Source organism: Myxocyprinus asiaticus, chromosome 43 (genome assembly GCF_019703515.2).
Source record: "Myxocyprinus asiaticus isolate MX2 ecotype Aquarium Trade chromosome 43, UBuf_Myxa_2, whole genome shotgun sequence".
Lineage (NCBI taxonomy): Eukaryota > Metazoa > Chordata > Actinopteri > Cypriniformes > Catostomidae > Myxocyprinus > Myxocyprinus asiaticus.
In genome coordinates, this window is record NC_059386.1 from 19,599,447 (window position 1) to 19,621,074 (window position 21,628).

Consider the following 21,628-nt stretch of genomic DNA (forward strand, 5'->3'; position numbering starts at 1 on the left):
TATATATATATATATATATATATATATATATATATATATATATATATATATATATAAAAACCTACGATCAAGAATTGTTGCTATGCATAAATCTGGAAAGGGTTACAAAGTTATCTCGAAGAGCTTAGATATTCATCTGTCCACAGTTAGACAAATTGTCTATAAACTGAGATGATGTAGTACTGTGGCTACTCTCCCTAGAAGAGGCTGTCCAGCCAAGATGACTCAAAGGGCACACCGCAGAATGCTCAGTGAGGTAAAAAAGAACCCTAGAGTGACAGCTAAAGACTTGAAGGAATCATTGGAACTGGTTAACATCTCTGTTCATGAGTCTACTATACGGAAATCATTAAACAGGCATGGTGTCCATGGCAGGACACCATGAAGGAAGCTGCTGCTTTCCAACAAAAACATTGCTGCATGCCTGAAGTTTGCCAAAGACCACCTTGACACTCCACAATGCTACTGGTAAAATGTTTTGTGGACTGATGAAACTAAGGTCGAATTGTTTGGGAAGAACACGCAGCACTACGTATGGCTTAAAAAGGGCACCGCATGCCAACATGAACACATCATCCCAGCAGTGAAGTACGATGGAGGGAGCATCATGATTTGGGGCTACTTTGCTGCTTCGGGGCTTGGACTGCTTGCCATCATCAAGGGAAAAATTAATTCCCAAATTTATCAAGATATTCTACAAGATAATTTCAGGGTGGCTGTGCGTTAGCTGAAGCTCAGTAGAAGTTGGGTGATGCAGCAGGACAATGACCCTAAATATCAAAGTAAATCCACTACAGAATGTCTTAAAAAAAAAAAGAAAATCCACCTTTTGGAGTGGCCCAGTCAGAGCCCAGACCTTAACCCAATAGAGATGCTGTGGAATGACCTCAAGAGAGCCGTTCACACCAGAGCTCCTGAGAATATGGCTGAACTGAAACAATTCTGTAAGAAAGAATGGTCCAAAATTCCTTCTGAATGTTGTGCAGGTCTAATCCGCAGCTACCGGAAATGCTTGGTTGAGTTTATTGCTGCCAAAGGTGGATCGACCAGTTATTAAATCCAGGTGTTCACTTACTTATTCCACAGCATTGTGAGTGTTTAATGGTATGTGTTCAGTAAAGACATGAAAGATTATAATTGTTTGTGTGTTGTTAGCTTAAGCACATTGTGTTTGTCTATACTTGTGACTTTGATGAAGATGAGATCACATTTTATGACCCAGAACAGGGTTTACATACTTTTTCTTGCTACTGTAAATTCTCCTCCCTGCCCTGTTGGTGGCGATATTCATGAAGAATGCAAATCGACAATAACAAAAGAAGAATGTGAAAGTGAATGTGGAGAAGGACTTAAATACTGATCTGTTTCTCACCCACACCTATCATATCACTTTTAAAGACATGGATTAAACCAGTCATGTGGAAGCCTGTGGATTACATTTATGCTGCCTTTATGTGCTTTTAGAGCTTCAAAGTTCTGGTCACCATTCACTTGCATTGTGTGGCCTTACAGAACTGAAATATTCTTCTAAAAATCGTTGTTTGTGTTCTGCAGAAGAAACACACCTGGGATGGTATTAGAGTGAGTAAATGAGAGATTTTTCAATTTTGCGTGAACTATACCTTTAAAAGGGGAATGTGAAATGCCATTTAGCAAATTATTCCTTATTTATTTTTATTTTGATGGGTTTTATGAAAGAATACTGGTTAAGGGTGTTGTATTTAAAGTAAACATTGCACATGTTGTTTAATTTTGTAAATCTAAATGGCTCTCAATACTACATAGGCTGGTAGAGAATGATTCCCTATCATTCTTGTGCACTTTTAAACTGGTACCCATATGTATACATATAAACTTAAAAAATCTATACTAAACGTCTATGACAGAGAAAACTATGGCCTATGGGCCATGTGTAGTATGAATCTAATTAATTCATATGATAGCCTCTCCATTCACTTGCTCACTTTTATAAATGTAAGACCAAATGAGACTACACAAAGTTCTTTTAATTGCACTTGAATCGTTTCTGCATTGTTTTATAAAGTTCTCATTAATACGACTTAAATGGTGAAGAAAAAGGGAGCAGATTCTGTGAGGAACAGAACTCAAACTGGTCCTTATATATTAATGTACCAAGAGCAGGAAAGTACTAATGGCTTCTTAGAATAATAAAATTGGCTGTGCTTGAACAGACTATTGCATCATTAAAACAAGATGACAAAAGAGGAGATGAGGAAATAACGGCATTGGCCCAGTTCCCGTAAAGCACCATTCATCAGTATCACTTCTGCAGGTGGAAAAATGCAATTATATATATATATATATATATATTCCCTTTATTTCATGTACAAAAATGGATTTTGTTGATGCATTTTAATGAGGGGGGAAAGAGGTATGCCACAGTTTGAGGTCAAGTAGTTGGTGCAGTGCTAGACATCTTCTGATCATACTTGACAGTACAAGTTCTCTATTGAAATCCTTATTTACAGCAGCACCATCTTTGAGTTTTGACAACGAGGCTGTGTGAGGGATAGACGTACAGTCTCTTCAATGGGTTTTTACAGCTGCATAGTGTTTTTGGATAGTTTTGCTGATGAAACATTGAAAATATCCTTCCATGAGATTTCAGTACACAGAAAACATGAGTTGTGGAAAATAAGTTGTGATCTAGGAACTTTTTGTTTTTAATAGATTTATACAGTGCATGCCATTGAAGAGAAGTCTTTCCCTCACAGCCTCGTTTTTGTTCCCATCAAAAATCAAGATGGCACTACTATGAATAAGGTCTGAAGTAGCCGAGTATGTACCTTATTCACAATAGATCCATCTTTCACTTTTGACGTGAATGACAATGAGGCTGTGAGGGATACGGTCTCTTCTGTGGGTTATATTATGATTTATGAAGTGTTTTGGATCGTTCCTCTGAGTAACATTGGGGGGGGGGGGGTGAAGTCACCTTTCCAAAAATTTCAGTAGACAAAACTCCAGACTAGAGCACAGTGCAAACAGACTACTGTGGCACTACTGTGAATAAAAAGGTCTTTTCTGTCAAAATACATATTCCTTTTTAACAAGACAAGCCACATTACCAAGACGAGTCACACCAAACTTTATTTGAAACACCACAATTGGTGTCGTGTTGACAGAACAGACCACAAACAAAGTTATTTGGATAAAACTGCAAATATAAATTAGGAAAATTTATTTTAGGTTAATTGCTTCCACAGTAAGAACATACACAGTCTCAAAAAGGCAGAGGGTTAAAAGCAAAGGAGTTTGTACATTTTAAATACAACTAATTTTACCTCGGACAGAATCATTGAAAAGGGTCTCATGGCTGAAGGAAAAGTGATTGCATTTCATAAGTGGAAGGGCGTATCGTGTTTAAAATATATTGACATGGCTTTAGCATTCTATATCAAACCTAACTAATGTACAGTACAAAATATCACAGAAGGTTTAAACTTCTCAAAGACTGCAATAAATTACGAAAGAACAAATCTGCTACATGATCAACTGATGATGGTTGCTTATCACTTTGTAGGGGTAGTGCTCAGATTTATAATGCTTATTTTATTTAAATGGCTGAGAGAGCATTATGGTTTGTTTAATTTCCTAACCTATATTACATTATTGCAGAGAAACATCTGTATAGTGTGTATTTGTTGAGAAAATAACATTCTTTAATACTGGGGTGCTGGTAAACCAGTGAACAAAATGGGACAAAGACAGCAAGTGAGGAACTGTTGGGTTTGTAACAGGAATGGTTTTATCTAGCTAGTTAGAGACTGTTGTGTCATTTCCAGGGAATGTAATACTAAAGTTGTTGCTGTTCTCAAATCACTTGTGTGCAGCCATTACAAAGAGCTAGCAAGATTATACCAAGAGTTAAGTCTCAAATCCCTAAATAAAGAGGGGTAGAGGCGATATGAAGCACAAACTGAACAGCAGTTCGACAAAATGTAAAATATTGACCCATGTTTCTACAAAATAAAAAGTAGTTTTGGCAAGAACATAAACTAAAAGAAAGTGTAGCTGCCTGTTATCTGCACATGCATGTCAGGCACCATGTCAGTTTGAAGCCTTTAATAAATTGGCTGTACAGTGGGCTTCTGTGAACGTTTCTTGTGATGTGGACAATAGGATGGAGTGGTTTGAAACGTCTCAAGAGTTTTGTATGGTGCACAGAGTTCTAGCAGGATTGTCAGTGCATTGTGTTCACGAAGGCTTGGACTTAGTAGTAATCTGACCCAATCTCATGTAAGGCTTGTCTATTGCTTCAAGAGTCTATAAACAAAAGCGTCCCTGCTTTCGCACACTCTATTCCCTTTCAGCACTTTCATATAAATTGACAGGGCCTGGTTGTTCCCTGTTGATGAAGGTCCTATTCCCTTTCCACTCAGAAGATGTTACTGTTGCAGCTGTTGCTAAAATCATCTCTACGAACCCAAATGACCTCACAGTCCCTCTCCGAGGTGACACCCTCCACTGCACACTGCTTTCTCAGAAGGGTCAGCTTCAAAGGGGCATGAGATTTCAGGGAGTGCTTGTCCTCTGAGAGTCCACTGAGATCTTTGTCTTTCTTTTCTTCATCTCCTTCCACACTAAGGGCCTCAAAAGACTCCTCCAGGCTTGGCTCAGAAGAAGGGCCCCGGACAGATTTGCAGTACTCGTCATCGTCGCTGAGGATGTCAGTCTCCTTCACGTCGCCCTCGTTCTTGTAGTGCTGCAGGTCAAACTGGTCCTCCACCCAGCGGTCAGTGTCTCCGATTGGTTGTTGGGGTTTCTGGAGTGAAGGGGACACCTTTGATGGCAGGGACTCTGTTGGGGTGATTGGTGGCAAGTCTTGGGTGGAGCCGTCATTGAAAATCACATCTGTGTCAATGGTGAAACGGTTCCGGATCAGCTTCCGTCGGCCGAGGGTTCGAGATGGGGCTGAAACTGTGGACAAGCAGGAGAAGTTAACACACATACGTTTTTTTCAGCAAGGTTATATTCTGTAAACTGTTTACATCAGGAAAGCAAAACAGCAGGATCTCACATGGTTTAAATATGTTACATAATAATCAGGTCACCCTAAAAGGAAGCATGGGAAAAAACTGGGGCTTCATTAATTTTGTGGAGTAAATAGGTAGCTTGCAGGAACACAGAAAGAGGAACAGAGATAAGGATGGTGAAAAAATGTAATCAATGTTCAATTTGCATCAGACGGCCCGACCTACCCGCTCTGTTAATGATGGGTCGTGATCCTTTTAGTGCACAAAGCCGTTTCCCTCCGAAGGGAATATACTGCTGATTGGGAGGTAAACTCTCAGTCTTCATTAACTGTCGGCGTTGTTTGTCCCTCAGGATGGAATGAACTGTCTTCAGGAGGTCTTTTTTACTCTCTGGAGAGCTGTAAAAAGCACATTCAGAACTTTAACTTAGAAACACAAAAGTAATTTTTATATATTTATTATACACAAACAATGAATGTTATTGCATTAGATAAATAAAACCAAGAGGCATTTATTTCAAGGTGCACCAAGTGACTTTTTCTAAACGCAACAAAAAAATATATTTTAAAACATGTTTAAAATGATATACACTCACATGCGATGAAGACTGCAGTCATATCAGTCTTAAAGAAAAAGCTGCTTTATTTTGCATATGGTGCTGGATGCACATTCATGAATGCCACCATGTTGAGATCATATGATCAGCTGAAGATTACTTTCTCAATAATCCCCTATAATTGGATGTTTTCACTTGTGGAATAGATAATGGCTGACTGCGAAGTCACATTTCAACAGTGGTATCGATAACTGCGAACATTTGCTTTTGCGTGATGCTGAATCTAGGCAAGTACTGTAGGTATAGCTGCAGGCCAGAGATCTCCAAATGGGGGTGGAATCTCTGAAAGAGGGTGGGACTACTCAAGGGGGTGTGGTTACTCCAAAAAGGGGCATCAATTCCACACACTGTTAAGGTTAGGGAAAGGGGCTTTTTTTTGCTGGAGATTAGGAGCTCCCGCCCCTTTTTGGAGACCTGCCTGCAGCTATATCCTTCTCAGTCCAGGTGGCAATGCAAGTAACACCGCTAGGTGGCAACGCAACAAATTTTGCAAATAATAACTGCACCAGAGTCTGCTTGAAAAGGTGGTCTGGGGTACGGTTCATGTGAACTCCATACGGTTCTCTGCTGACATGAACCACAATCACACTAAATCACGGAAGTCAATCGCTTGTGATGGCATATAATTCACGTCTTTGCAGGCTCCTGATCGCAATTATGGTATAATGCATCTCTCATTACCTGGTTGTATTCAAATAAATCGCCTTCAGAGAGCAGCTTACATTCTTCACATCTCTTGCAATGCTCTGCGGCAGACAAACGCTAACATTCATCACATCATTGCATATTCAATGCATCCGCGGCACAAACACGTGTCATTTTGTGCATCTAAAGTTTTGCAAAGTTTTTCTTGTTTTAAAGGGGGGCGTGACCAATTATTTTATTATTTTTTTTTTTTTTAGAAAAACTGCCTTTAAAAAGGAAAGACACTGCAAGCAAAAATTAAGGAAATCATTTCACAACGGGAAGTTTGTTGGGTTTGATATGATTAAGCAATAGATATACTGTTCAATATGAAAACAAAAAGTGACATGTTCTTATTCTCAAATAAGGAACATGTTCGTAGTAGCTGACTTCCTAATCACTGAGGAGATCTGACTTCACCCTAATACCTACAGTACATTAAAAGTAACCTTGGGACCAGAGCTGTTGCTAAAATTCACAGTGCCCAAGACAAATTTTTTTATTGGTGGTCCCCCTCTCCCCCAGGCCCAATGAGTTGTGCTATACCATAGAGCACTGTAGCAGGTTTAAGTACGAAATTAGAGGAAATAAAAATAACCCTTATGGGCATTCAATCTATGTCAGCTATCAGGATTGTTGTGTGGAGTTCTAGACCTCAGCTCACCTGCAGCAGATATGAAACGTCCTTTCAGGTCTCCCTTCAGATTCGGACCTCATGTGAATAATCTCACACATTGCTGACCCATCTGAATCTGAGTAAAAACAAACATCAGTTAGAGATAAGTGGACAATCACTGTGGGAAACCCTGAACAGGAATGACCTCTGAACTGGACAAATGTAGACAGTACAAAAGTTCTTGCAAATATGGAAGTTATACAAGGCATCTTCTGTAGCAAGTCCCACAAGATTAGATAAAGGTTAGTGAACTTCAGGCAAGGGATATGAATCGGAGTACAGAACCTAGGTTGACCCAGTTTCAGAAGGATGGCCTTTTGCCCCCTCATCAATAGGGAATAGCAAAAATCCCAGCCTGACCCCATACAAATGTTCCACAGGCCAAAACCAAGAAAACTTTTTGTAAATGTATTGTGTCTAGTACTGTATGATAAGGGCTCATTGGAATGATTAGTATAACATTACTCACTAGGCAGGTTGCGAACTTGGAGAGCGTCAGTAGAGATCATGTGTCTAAAACGAAATGGGTCTCTCTCATCAAGGACTGATGCTCTATGAGATCCACCCTAAGATAAAAATAATACCAAACACAGGTTTAGATAATAGTACATCCAATAACTTAAACTTTTACCTGAGGAGACCAGAAAACAGACCAGGGGCTGTATTACAGAAACATCCTAAGGGGCAGTTCACACTATGTGTATTTGCATCTGTCGATGCTGCTTTATTATTGTTTACAATGAAAAACATGCGCTTGACTGACATCTTTGACCGTTGCATTGTCTCGCCATTTTCTTAGCGTCTCACGTGTTTAAGAAGCCGTGTCATTTTAATGAACGTTAACTTTTAAAATGCTTCAAGAGACCTGCATTTTGTTCCATCTGTTGCACCACGTTTTTTTTTTTTTTTTTAAATGGAAATGCATTTGTTTTGAATGGCCCCTAACTGTAGAATCTTATCTTGTTTAGTGATCATGATGATTTCAGTTAAGATGTGTGTACATTCTATTTGCTATCATTAAATTATCTTGTCAGATGATCACAGATGGTCCACTGTGGTGACCCCTAATGGGAGCAGCCGAAAGAAGAAATGATCTTGCAGTAGTGACAGTCCGATATATCGGCATCGGCTGATAATGGTTTCATTTGAGCAATTTTCTGTACATCTTATTTGCTATTATTAAATTATATTGTCAGATCTTAAGACAGGAAGTAGTAAAGGCAGTAGTAACAGACCGATATATCGGCCGATAATGGTTTCATTTGAGCAATTTTGTGTACATCTTATTTGCTATCATTAAATATTATATATTAGCTCCATCATAATGGCCATCGGCCACCTTGCACTCTAGATATCGGTATAAATTTATCGGTCGATCATAATGGGAGGTTTCTGTAATACGTAAACCATAAAAACTAATTTTAAGGGATTGTATATGCATTAAATTTGTATAAATATTATCGGACTTTAAGCAATATAAATAATTCACATATGTGAAAGGTCTGACTCATCGGTTACAGAGTTTTGTTGGCCATGTGAACTGAGCAGATGTGACAGTAGAAATTAAAGTACAAGATGTGTTAATGGCAGGGCATCCCTGTATCACACTTGACACGTGCCCTTCAATAATAAAAAAAACTGCACTTCTTAAAAGCGCTAGGCTGTTATATCTTAACTACCTTTGCAAGCCCATGTCATTTCTAGAAATGAATAATGAAGCAAAAAGCACTTACTATTTTTTTCTTGTGCTTGGAGCAGTCTTTATACACAAAAACAACCGCCGTTTTGAAAACTGAAGGAACGTTAAGAGAAAGGAAAAAGGAATAAAACATTAATACAAGACTCCATATGCAACTCTGAACATTTAGAATACAAAAGCTTGGGGCATTTTTCAGCATAGTTTTTGACTAAAAACGTGACCCTGTAAAACATTTCTAACCTGCAACACTGGCAAAATGACCCATTTTCAAAGCATTTGAAAGAATCTCTCTTTTGAATTTTCCCAGTCTAAGAAAAAGCCTTTGAATGCTTCTACAGTAGATGCAACTTTAATGCTTTAAGAGCCATTGGACAAGGTGGTTCCTCTAATGCCATTGTGCCCAAAGACCTTTTTCTGATGTAGGAAACCATTGCTGTAGGTTACAGAATAATGAATAAGAGAACAAGTTTCTATTTTGGAAAGAAATGCTTCATGGGCACTGACCGAAAGCAGCCAGCTCTGGGTCTCTCTTCCCCTTCATGAGGGAAGAAGTTGGGTTGATCCAGACCACTGTGTCATGCAGTAAGAGGTCACCCATTGACAGATCAGCAACCTGAGTAACAAGAATACATAATGCGCATAACGTGTCTCTTTATGGTGGGATTATGGGAACTAACTACTAGTATAAAAATATATCAAATTGCTTTGCAAAGTTTTAAAAGTCAAAGATTACTTGGAGACTGGAGGCATTTTACCTCTTTCTTGTCAGAGCTCTGCTCACTGATAAGCTGGTCGAAAACAGCTCCATACTCCTCATGAATCTTCTGCATCTCATTTATATGACTTGCCACTTTGTTCATGGCTTTCATAGCAACTACAAAGGAAGAGACACGGCATTTAATAGATTGCATGATCTAAAGACAATTACACAGCGAGTAAGCATTATTGGGTAGATTACTTCTGAAATCTAATTTGGTACTGATTACAAGTTCACAATGAAATCGATATGTACTCATGTAATCATAAAAGTAACCAATCTGATTACACATTAAAAATTTATTTGATTTTTGTAATCTGATTTCCCATTTCAGATAGTCACGTTGGTCGTTACTACAACAGTTAACACTTGCGCATAAAAATGTACATTATTGCCCCTTTATTGCATTTTACCATTTTACTTTGTCCCTGAAGTCCACTTATCACATTAGTCAAAGTTTCTTGCACCAAAGACATTTTAGTTTTACATGACCATTTCCTCTTTATGGCCCTTAGTATTAAACAGGCAGTGTTTGCTACCGTACATTTAAGACGTCTATGTTCAGTAAATTATCTCTTGTTATTGGCTGACCTCTGCATGTAAAAACTACTCACGAAGTTTAGAAAATCTTTATCATAGCGGTTATCAAGTAGCTGAATACTGAATAGCATTACAAATGTTGTACAGGGAAGGAGCTTTGCGTTGTGAATGTCAGTTAGTCTATATAGAAATTTTAACTCAAAATACGTACTTTAAAAAATAAATATATATTATTTCCATTAATATATATTTATTTTAACTATTTAGAATAGTAGTTTATTAATTTCATATTTAAATAAAAAAAATAAAAAATACAATTAAAGCAAAATCCTGTCATCCATTATATGTTCCCTTTAAATGTATTTAAAACCTGCTCATCTTACTCAGTATATGAGAGTTATTTTACATTACACCAAAAATAGATCTACCCAAGGGTTTATTATGCAACATTAGTATTCAGATCTCCCCATTTACCATCCAGGTGGTAGTGCTCCTCGCTGTCAGGGTCAGTGAGAGAATGAAGCTCTCTCAGCAGAAGAGGGTATTTTAAGACCCTCTGAATGGGTTTGATCAGGTAGGACTCCAGTGTGGACGAATGCTGCTGCCTGGGGTTCCTCTCCGCCAGGAACGCCTTGAACTCTGGGTCCGTTTTAGCTGCATCAAAAACATAGGAGAAATTAATGTTTCATTTACTTGAATGCATTTAACCATATGTATATCATTCACTGATATATTTTAGTGTCTTTAAAACCAGGTCCACTCTTCCCACAGAGTTCATGCTGGTCAATCATTCTACATCAGTGAGAGAGCTGTTGTATACACGGATTGCCTTCGGAAATGACATTTTTACAGGAGAATATAGCACTCCAGAAACCAAGAATGGGCCATCAATGGGCAATCCTTCAGTAAAAATGCTTTGGTGTGTATAGCAATACCAATGAAAGTTGAAAGTAAGCACTTAAACATTCCAGTTGCTGAATATTGTACTAAAATGGCATGTTTAAGATACCTCAAGAAACCAAAGGCTCTCTTGTACTTTAAATAGAGCTGTATGTGTTAATGCTTTTGTAAATCAGTTTCTGAGAAAGTAGTGGCATGGTGGAGTTACCTTTGGTCAGGACCTTGGGCACTTTTGTGTGGCTGGCACAAAATGCACTGTAGAGCTTAAAACGGTCTGCATAGTACAGGAATGATCCGCCAAGAGAAAACAGAACTTTCTGCAAGTTAGAAAAGACTTCATTAGAGATCATCGAGAGACAAAAATAAGAGCAATCAAGAGGTTATAGTACCATTACTTTGGTGGTAATCACAATATTGGTGAAACAGCAAGGGCATAAGCAAGGGTAATAATGTTTACAAATATGAACACCTTGAATTGATCCACTCTCTCCAGTTTGCCTAAATCTGGAATTAATCTGGTTCCATCCTCCAGAGTCTTGAGAAACTCCACTTGGAATTCAACCATCTCCACCAAGTTCCCGAAAAGCACATCCAGCTAAAAGTCAGAGTTGGAGAATAAATTCAAATGGGTTTTCAAAAATCATACAATTGTTACCCACGTCATTTGACTTAGTCACCAGTCACTTTCATCATATTGAAAAAGATGCAATGAAAGTGCATTGTGACTGATGCCAACATTCTGCCAAACATCTTGTGTTTTACGAACAACATGGCGAGTACATGACAGAACTTAATTTTTGGGATTATTATCTCTTTAATAACAACATTTATTTCATAATTACTTTATAGCATGACTTGTTAATTTGATGAAAATACAGCATGTAACTCACCTCATCTTGTGAGAGGAAGCTCTCCTTCTGCAGTGGGTTCAGGTAGCGCTCTATCAGAATGTTCAGGTCCTACAAAGAGAAGGAAAGAGACTTGTTCATCTTTGGTTTTAGTGTATCTTTTACTGTTGCAGTCGTTCATTTTCATGCAACATTTGTTTTTTTCTGTATAGATAGTAATGGCTAATACATTTAAGCTAAAATAAAAGGTTCTTTGCATTTTCAAGTCTGTTTTGTTTGCCTTGATAAACTAAATATTTTTGTAAATATTTTAATATAAAAATTTTCCTATACAATATTTACAATATTAAATATTGTAATGCAATATAGTGGTAAAAAGGGCCATAAATTAATTTTGCGAGACATTTGATAATTTATAATCAAAATCAAACTTAAAGGGATAGTTCACCCAAAAATGAAAACTCCCTTATCATTTACTCACCTTCATGCCATCCCAGATGTGTATAACTTACTTTCTTCAGCAGAACACAAATGAAGATTTTTAGAAGAATATTTCAGCTCTGTAGGTCCATACAATGCAAGTGAATGGTGACCAGACCAGCAAAAAATAAAAATAAAAAATATAAAAGGCAGCATAAGTTATCCATACGACTCCAGTGGTTAAATATATGCCTTCAGAAGCTATATCATAGGTGTATGTGAGAAACAGATCAATATTTAAGTCCTTTATTACTATAAATCTCCACTTTCACATTCTGTTTCTCACTTAAAGTGATTGCATTGCTTCAGAAGACATAGATTTAACCACTGGAGTCTTATGAACTACTTTTATGCTGCCTTTGTGATTTTGAGCTTCAAAGTTCTAGCCACAATTCACTTACATTCAAAGGACTTACAGAGCTGAGATATTCTTCAAAAAAAATCTATTTGTTCACCAGAAGAAATGCACATCTGGGATAGCATGAAAGTGAGCAAATTATGAGAATTGTAATTTTTGGGTGAACTATTCCTTTAAAACATTAAATACAAATAGACAGTAAAACTGTGCAGCACTAGATACTGACCTTAACATAGGTCCTCTCCGTGTCCACTAGCTCACTGATGACCTTACGGAGTTTATCTGCATCAGAGAGCTGGCGGGGGGTGAAGAGGACAGGCAGTGGTAAAATGGGGCTGGGCACACAGGATGAAGGTGAGGAAGAAGTGGATGAAGAGGAACAACAGGAAACAGGACCCTCAGTGGAATTCATATCATGGAGGTTACGGCAGAAAGCGGTCAACTGCCCTGTACTCTGCAGAGAGAAACAAAATGCAAAAATTTGGGTTAAACTAGTTTCAGCAGCAGAAAACCAATAACTTAAAACAAACCAAGAGAAACAAGAAACTGGGCCTTCATTCCCCCATGAAGCAGTGGCAAAAGGACACATGATCTCGATTAAAACAGTTCACACTTCCTAGACTAATCCTCAAATTCCTGTCTATTTAAACTAAACATGCCTTTGTAAAACAGAAAAGTCAATGGAAACCAAAGACAGTAGTATGTGAGGAGACATTAGTACAAATTTTGTGTAATGGTTCAAACATGGTTTGGTTAATCCAAAACAGATTGACAAATGCATAAAATACTTGAATGAGAAAAATGATGCAATAAACTATTTGAATTAGAAAACTGAAGTCTGGGTCACACATTCAGTTGTTAAGACCGGCTTTTAAAATCTCTACTAGCAACATGCACATACCCACACAATTATTTGAAGCATTTAAGACTCAGAGATGCATAACATATTCAGGTACACCAACATGCACACAGCTACAGTGCTCTGGCTGAACTCCAAAGACAAGGCACATCATGTCTTAGAAAACATGGCTGGGTACAATGTAATTAGAAGTTTCTGTGAGGTAAATAACTTTAACAGGCTCCATGTAAGACTGCTGAAATGCCTCAGTTCTAATTCAGGACTGAACAGTTTGTCTCCTCTTGGGAAATCTGGTGATGGGAGGATTTTCCATCGAAGAGTGTGTCAACAAGTTTTCCCAAGAGTACAACTTCTCCTTGACTATTAGTATTTATGATTGCCACTTTCCAAAACACTTTTACACAGATCAATATACAGCATGTGTATTTTAAAAGCTTCTTTCCAATATTTTGTCATTTTACCTTCACTGAATGTTTCTTGGTGATGCGAGACAATCTGGAGTCATTACTGATTCAAAATACACATTCTTATGCAGCATTTAGCTTCCAGAGAGCAGAAAGGAGGCAATTAAAAGTCCACACAAAAATTCAAACAATATTTTGCTTTAGTTAACAGTACAGTTCACCCAAAATGGAAAAGTTATACAGAGGAACAAAAAGTTATTTAGGTCTGGAACAACATGAAATTGAGTAAATGAAGACAGAATTTTCATTTTTGGGTGAACTGAAAATACTAGTGCATTTTTGGACAAAATTGCATACTTTGGACAAATTGCAAAAAATTGGTCTCATTTTTCAGAGAACCATCCAAATAATAATACTTTAATTTAAAAACATTGAATATTTTTTCTTCATAAATATTGTTTAAAAAAATAAATAAATAAAAATTGTCCTAGCTTTGTAAACATACAGTTCTGGTTCTGTTCACTCAACCTCACTTTGAAAAGACTAGTTTTATACCACTAGATGTCAAAGCACTAGAAAAAAAATTCTCTCCATCACATTCCATCACAATATACAGATCTGAAATGTAGGTGGCGCATTTTAGCCCTCACAGATGTGCTCGTTCATAGACATTCAGTCTAATTTTCAGTTCAAGCACTACCTTTGTTTCATTGAATATCTTCGCCTCTGAGTGGACTAGCTCAATCTAGGTGTCATTAGAAAGCCGAGATCCTCCCCTTTGCGATGATATCAATTGCCAACATTTTATCATCAATAGTCAAAAACATTCTGATGATTTGTTTTGCATGCTTTTCCTTATGGATGACATATTTTGTTCTGGACATCCAAGATATAACAATGGATTATTCACACAAGCAAGCTCACAGACAAGGAAACAATGGCTCATTTAAGAGAACTTCCTAAGGTAAAGTTTTTAGCTATTTGGGGCTTACAGCAGCAGTTATTGGAGCATAAGAGACATTTGTATTTGATGACTTACAGAAATCATTTCACTTTGTGATTTTGAAAATCTTTCAAAAGTGAGAGCTTTCATTTGATATGAAATGTCCATTTGTGCTATTTGGACTTATTTTTATATAAATAAGTCTACCCATTACCTCTGGGGGGCGCTAATTGTCAACGTGAATGTTTTGAGGCCTTAGTGTTATTTTAAGTAATATAAATGCAGAAGTGATGGGTTTTGAAAAGTTCATATTCTAAGCTTTCAAATGATACCTCATGTGCCTATTTTATGTGTACAGAGACTTTGCCATTTTAAGTGTAAACTTTATGATATAGCACCCCTGGCAAGATAATCAGTGAATAACTAAAATTTTGGTGGTAACTATGACCCATCATTATAAGAGAGTGTGAGGAAAAAAAAAAAATAGCATTCAGGGTTGGAATGACTGAGTAAATACTGACTGAGTTTTCATTTTTGGGTGAACTACTCCTTTAATGTCCACCTAACTGTATTAAGCTACAGATTTCAATCCAGAAGTCTCAATGTTAAATCTCAGTGTGACAGAATGCCTACAGTACTGATGAGGTTAAAGCCAGTGCTACTGTGAGCTCTTCGACTCGGGATGATGTTCAGGAAGAGATGGAATAGACTCACATAGACAGGAGAGAGGACAGATGGAGCTTCCAGCAGCACGTATTTCTCTCTGATAAACACATATAGTGACGAACTGAAAAAAGAGCCCGCACACACCAGCATGCTTTAACCAGCCTGGACAGCCAGGAGGGAGGCGGAGCAATGGAGAGATAAAGCAAGAAGCTTTGTTTTTCCACTTAAAAAGGAATATTTTGGGTAAAATACAATTTAAGCTAAATCAGCGAGACATGTGCCTATATACAATTTTCATATTGCGATAATTGCTGAAGCGCTTAAATGCGGTATACAGTGTTACAGTATTGCATTACATTACAAAACAGGTTGAAAGATTAACAAACTGTTTCTAATGACAAGTTTAATTTTATAAACATCAAATTGACCTTTTACATTAAAATCAAAGTAACCTTGAACATAATATATATATATATATATATATATATGTTACTTAATTTCTTAATATTTCCACACTTCAGACTCTACCCTTTTAGAAAGGGGATAAAAAGTTGGAAGCTTCCCTCCAGCCATGCTTCGGATACATTGTAAAGAAAAAAACAAAAACAAAAACCCCACACACACACACACTACATTCTCTTCATTATTATAAAATATTTTTTAATTAAAAAAAAAAAAAAAAAAAAAAAAAAACGCATCCATCAATATTTCTTACCAGCCATTTAACTGCATTTTGCATTATTTTAATAAAAAAATAAATTCCGGGGGAATAAAAGCAGAAATTATCCATTTGTAATTGTTAAAAGGAAAATTCCGGGTTTAATACAAGTTAAGCTCAATTGACAGCATTTGTGGTATAATATTGATACAGCAATACTAATATTTTGACTCGTCCCTCCTTTTCATAAAAAAAAAATTTTTTTTAAAAAAATTAAAAATCTGGGTTCCAGTGAGTCACTTACAATGGAAATGCATGTGACAAACCGTAAATGTTGTTAATTCACCGTTTCCAAAAGTATAGCCACAAAACAAACATTATGCACGTTTACAATGATAAAATCGCTTACCTTTTCTGTGTAAAGTTAAATCCAGTTTTACAACTTTGCTGCCATGACAACATAATGCTGTAAACCCTAAAACTGTAAATGCGATAATTTTAATAACTTTACAGCTCAAATAATACACAAGTTTTAACAGTAGAATTAATGTTAGTTGTTTTATAAAAATTATAAGCTTCACATTTCTGCCTTTAAACCCTCTAAAAATTGGCCCCGTTCACATCCATTGCAAATTCCTCACTGAACTCTTCAGTAAACATGTTTGTCATTTGAGCTGTAAAGTTGTTTAAATCATCCTTTTCAGGTAGGACTACTTTTCTAGATGGATGAATTTCTGGTTACGCATTACTGACCTGTAGATGTGGGTCGAGTTTGCTCCATGTAAAGAATGTTCTACTATATCCCTTCCTGCTCTCCTTCCATAGATACCAAGCAGCTACTTTTTAGCTGGTCATGATAAGTGAAATATTGGATATAACTTTGTACAGTTGGGGTTGGCAAGCTACTTTATCAAACAAGTCCTATGTCAACATTTAAGTGTAATGATCATACTGTCGAAATAATGGTTATACGGTACTTTTGAAACAGTGTGATAGTTACAAATTAAACGTGTTACTCTGAACTCGTTTTTTGCTTGTTTTTTTAGAAACTATACAATACTTGAGGTAACCTGCCAGCATCAAAGCTTAAATTGTATTTAACCCAGAATATTCCTTTAAACGGTTGAAACTGGTGCATAACGATGTACATCAATACATACCATACTAAGCTGCCACATCTGTCACAATATACAGTGTGTTGTAAAATGGAGCTCATGAGCAGTTAAGTTCCACAGAAACCTACACACACACACACTCTCAAACAGAAACACACTTATGCTCACCAGTTGCAGCATGTCATAGATGGACTCAGAAGAGCGTTTGGAACTCCTGTCTCTCCACAGCACAGACATTCTGCCCAGAGGTCACAGATTTCACAGTATAGTGACCCGTAACAAAAATACAGGATGTGCCTCCACCTTCACGCAGAAGAAACTGCCACTGCCCAACTGTGAGAGCAAGAACTGAGTTACTCTGACCAGCACAAGAGAAACTGATACACTGAGTGTCTACTTTACTACCAATTCCACAATCCTCAAAAGCTTCCCGATCCACATAGCCTCCTCCCTCCCTTCCTAGAATTTCTCCCTCTCTTTCCTTCAGTGTATGCTTGCCTGAGCTGGTTTTTAGCTGGATGGAATGGGGATCCGACAGCTGTGGTGGTACAGTAAACACACAGAGATAGAAAGAAAATAATAATCTTGTCAAGGAGGACAGAAGGGGAGGGGATGGGTTGGGAAAGTCAAACATCATCCGTTCCCTCCGTTACAGCTCTCCCAGGTGAAAACATCAAGACAAAAGGTGTGGCAAATTCTAACTTTTTACTTTGTATTGCTCCTTATAAAAAGGGCGACTTAAGAGAAGTGGCTTTTTTCAGAGCTGTGGCGCAGTGGTTCGCAAACAGTCTCACGGTACATTGAGCTGAGGTGCTCACGCAGGTGGCACTGGTTCGAATCTGGCCTGCCCAATATGGTTTCCTCTCTTTCCCAATAATTTTCTGTCACTCACTACTGTACGTGTCTCCTTCGATAAAGAGCTCAGTCAAGGGCTAATGTTCCACTAGTTAACCCATATTTAAGCACAACTTGAAAGTTTTAACCTCCTGAGACCAGAGGGTGACTGTTGTGTGAATTGTCCATTCCCTTTTTTTTTTTTTTTTATTTGTAATTAGTAGCCCCTAAGAAACATGAAGTTTACCTAAAAATGTATGTCCAAATATGGTATGTGGACAGAGGGACTAAGATGTGAAATTTTAAATACCATGCTATAGATAGTCAGATTTTTTTTAATCAAATTGCTTGTTTCCAGGAGTGTTGGTTATTCATGTTTTTGAGACGCTACAGACGTCACATCAGAAATTAGCATAAATAATTATGATTTAAAGTAATGGCCAGCATCATCCAGTCACTGCCAACCATGTTAATTTAATTTTGCACGGAAACATTCTGAATCTATGTACTGATTACTATTGTCCCATGTCTGCCAAACATGTTGAGTGGTCCAAACATCATCTGCAGCCTGAAACTGAAAGTTTGGTCAGATTTTAGGAGTGAATGCACTTACAGTAGCTGTATAGAAAGCTATAGGATGCTCCCTAACTAGGGAATGACTTAATCTCCAGTGTCTGTCTGTACTGGTCTTAGAACAGTCTGAAATGCACCTTATTTTCATCCTAACTCAATATACAGCCTTTGAAAGCAACATTTCAGCTTTTTGAAGCATCCATTGATTCTCAAAGTGATAATGCACAGTGTATTTAGGATATTTTAAGGAAATTGAGTCTTTGGTCCATGTATACGTCATTTAACAGCATGGCGTTTCACTTTTTTATTTATTTATTTATTTTTTAAATGGCACAGATTAAACTAGAGACTCAAACATTTTAACGTAAAAACTTAGGTTTCTTACCAGATGTAGTTTTGTTGCCGTTTCTCCCAAAGACAAATTCAGCCGAGATCGGGGCCATGTTGTTTTGACTCTGCGTCAAAAGTTTAACCCTTTAACAGCCTAGAGTCTCCTGACCTGAGATCAGTCGGTCTAAATGAAATTACGAATAGCCTATAGTGAAGCAAAAACGTAATGTCCACGCATGTGGACACCAGGTTCCAAGGAGGTTAAGAAAAAACTAAAAATCACAAAAAGCACCAAAACCCAGAGGTTAGAGGAATAGCTCACTCAAAAATGAAAATTACATCACAAGTTAAAGCACAAACTTGTGTTTTTAGTGCTGAACGTGAGCCACTGTAAATTAGCTTCCATCATAGCTCTCATGAACACGTCAAGAACCTCAAGATTTTCACAAAAAAAGCCATAATTTAAGGTTGTTTCTCAACTTGAAATAATATGCACAAACTGCAATAGACGTCAAGATTCGGTTAAATGACTTACATTTTGTGTTGTTACCAAAACCATCAGAAGACTTGGAATGAGACGCATAAGCCGCTTCTACTACTATGATACTTTTGTTTTAAGTTTGTGTTTCAAGCAAGTCACTATCCACTGCCAGAGCATTCAAAAGACGAACTGGGATATAACACATCTCCTTTTGTGTTCCACAAAAGAAAAAGTCATATGGGTTTTGCAATGACAAGGGAGCGAGTTATGACAGTATTTTCATTTTTGAGAATCCTTTTAAGTCAAACCTGCTTGCAAAAAGACTGCCTCCATTAAGATTTTAAAACCACAGACATGTCTCCAAGAATCTAAAATTCCCCAAACACACACTAACAACAAGAGTAAACAAGATATTCACAACAGACCAGACCATTCCTCATGGAAAACATGGATACGGCTTCATGACAGTCATACCTTCACTCATTCAGCCAGAGCTCTCAGTCACAAGTCCCAACCTGCTCGCACCATTAAAGGAATCTCTCGGCAAAAATGACATGCTGAAAATTACATATACCCACAACCACACAAACACATCCTCGAAGGGAGCCATCACTGCCCTGTAGCGTCATGAGGCTTCATCTTATCAAGACAGACTCAAGACACAGGAAGAGAAATGTTTCCTTCCTTGGAAAGTGTAGAGATGCCCCTTCATTCTCAAAATCTGACTTTAGAACTACTTTTCAAAATTCACATGCACCACTATATTCAAATTGTATTGTTGAATCTTGAGAAAAAGCAAAATGCATGCAAAATGTTTCTTTTGTGCCACCACAACTTAAGTCACAGTGGTGAAAGCACAGCTCTGGGTTTTTTTTAAGAGCTGGGTATTGATACAGATTTCCTATTTCTATTAGATTGATTCATTTGTGTATATTTCAGTTATATTGTCAATTTTTATGACAAAGAAATGATCAACTAATGCTGTAAATTATACAGAGAGCTTTCTTAGTACTTGTTAATTATGAAAGTATGAATACAAATATTAAAAACGGCTCAAACTACGCAGTTTAATTGCCTTTTTTCTTTTAAACAAAACCAACCAACCAAAACGAGGAAAACTATAAAGCTGAAGATCAATCTTGGGATTTTAAGAATTAGTATCAAAATTGTTCAAATTAAGATTGCAACTAATTGGAAAAAGATACATTTAGGCTACCCAGTTTATCAAAAAACAGCAGTTAGGACTGTTATCTGTAGTGCACTCTGTACACTTAAAGTTTTCTAAAAGCTTTTTATAATTTTAAGGAGATCCTATTTTAATATATAGTTTTACAGCATCAAAAACTGCAGTAACTATAGTATTTTGGCAGAAAGTTACCATGGTATTTTTTTTTGTAAGGGCAGGGTTGGTTTGCATGCTAAAGAGCTAAAGATTAATTCAAGAAAGTCCTTCACTTATCCAACTTTCTCACTCCCTTTCACCTTCTCACAACTCACCTCACACATGAGCTTAAGCTTTGCAGCACCTCTGAGCATTTACAACTTGCAAAACATGCAAATCCATAAATGACTTGAGATTTCATGGGATGCAGGTTGGAACAAGCACAAAGCTCTGGTAGAACACGGTGTATCCTCAAACCAACCACGACTAAAGAATCCTCTACTACAAACCTCCCTTTCCCTTCCATACTGTACATGCACACACACACAAAGCTAAGCCATGCTGATGAGAAAAGTCAATATTTAGACAGTTAACAGCCCAAATCCATGAACATGCATTTCTATTTTCCTCCAGAGTGATAACTCGAGGCAAAACTGCTCAGCTGGATGAACTTGCATTGTACAGTAAATAAGTCTTGCAGGAAAAGTTTTGGGGTTTTGCAGGATGACGTACCCACCCCTGATGAGATACATGCAATCATTATCAAGGCTGGAAAATAACGAAGTCCTCCTGTACTTTGACTTCTGGGTTGTCTGTGTCCTCCGGCGGGTCTCTCCATAATTTATCAGCGTTAAGCATTTTGAATCAATGTGCATAATCAAGCAATTAGAATGCAGAGCTAATTAAAGGAGATGTCCCTCTTCTCTTTCTCCCTCGCCTCAAAGAGAGAAAAGAAAACAAAAGTGACGCGAGATAATAACGATAACCAGCCATGTGATTAATCTGGAAAGAGGAGAGAGGACAGACTGAATCCCATAAATTATGCCAA

At 37.4% G+C, this 21,628-nt stretch overlaps 1 protein-coding gene across 3 annotated transcripts in view; it reads right to left on the reverse strand.

Annotated features, from left to right (window-relative positions):
* Positions 1–3,093: 3,093 nt before the first annotated feature.
* The window catches only part of LOC127433843 (rho guanine nucleotide exchange factor TIAM1-like), a 107,486-nt gene continuing 88,951 nt past the window's right edge, over positions 3,094–21,628 (reverse strand). For all 3 annotated transcript variants that reach the window (XM_051686107.1, XM_051686106.1, XM_051686108.1), the window contains 12 exons: positions 12,782–13,009; positions 11,760–11,828; positions 11,339–11,464; positions 11,078–11,186; positions 10,444–10,623; positions 9,428–9,546; positions 9,177–9,285; positions 8,707–8,765; positions 7,443–7,539; positions 6,962–7,049; positions 5,223–5,395; positions 3,094–4,941 (listed from right to left, as the gene is read on the reverse strand). In XM_051686107.1, coding sequence (XP_051542067.1) covers positions 4,400–4,941; positions 5,223–5,395; positions 6,962–7,049; positions 7,443–7,539; positions 8,707–8,765; positions 9,177–9,285; positions 9,428–9,546; positions 10,444–10,623; positions 11,078–11,186; positions 11,339–11,464; positions 11,760–11,828; positions 12,782–13,009 — 1,899 coding nt within the window. In that variant the 3' untranslated portion in view covers positions 3,094–4,399. The remainder of the gene's footprint in view (positions 4,942–5,222; positions 5,396–6,961; positions 7,050–7,442; positions 7,540–8,706; positions 8,766–9,176; positions 9,286–9,427; positions 9,547–10,443; positions 10,624–11,077; positions 11,187–11,338; positions 11,465–11,759; positions 11,829–12,781; positions 13,010–21,628) is intronic.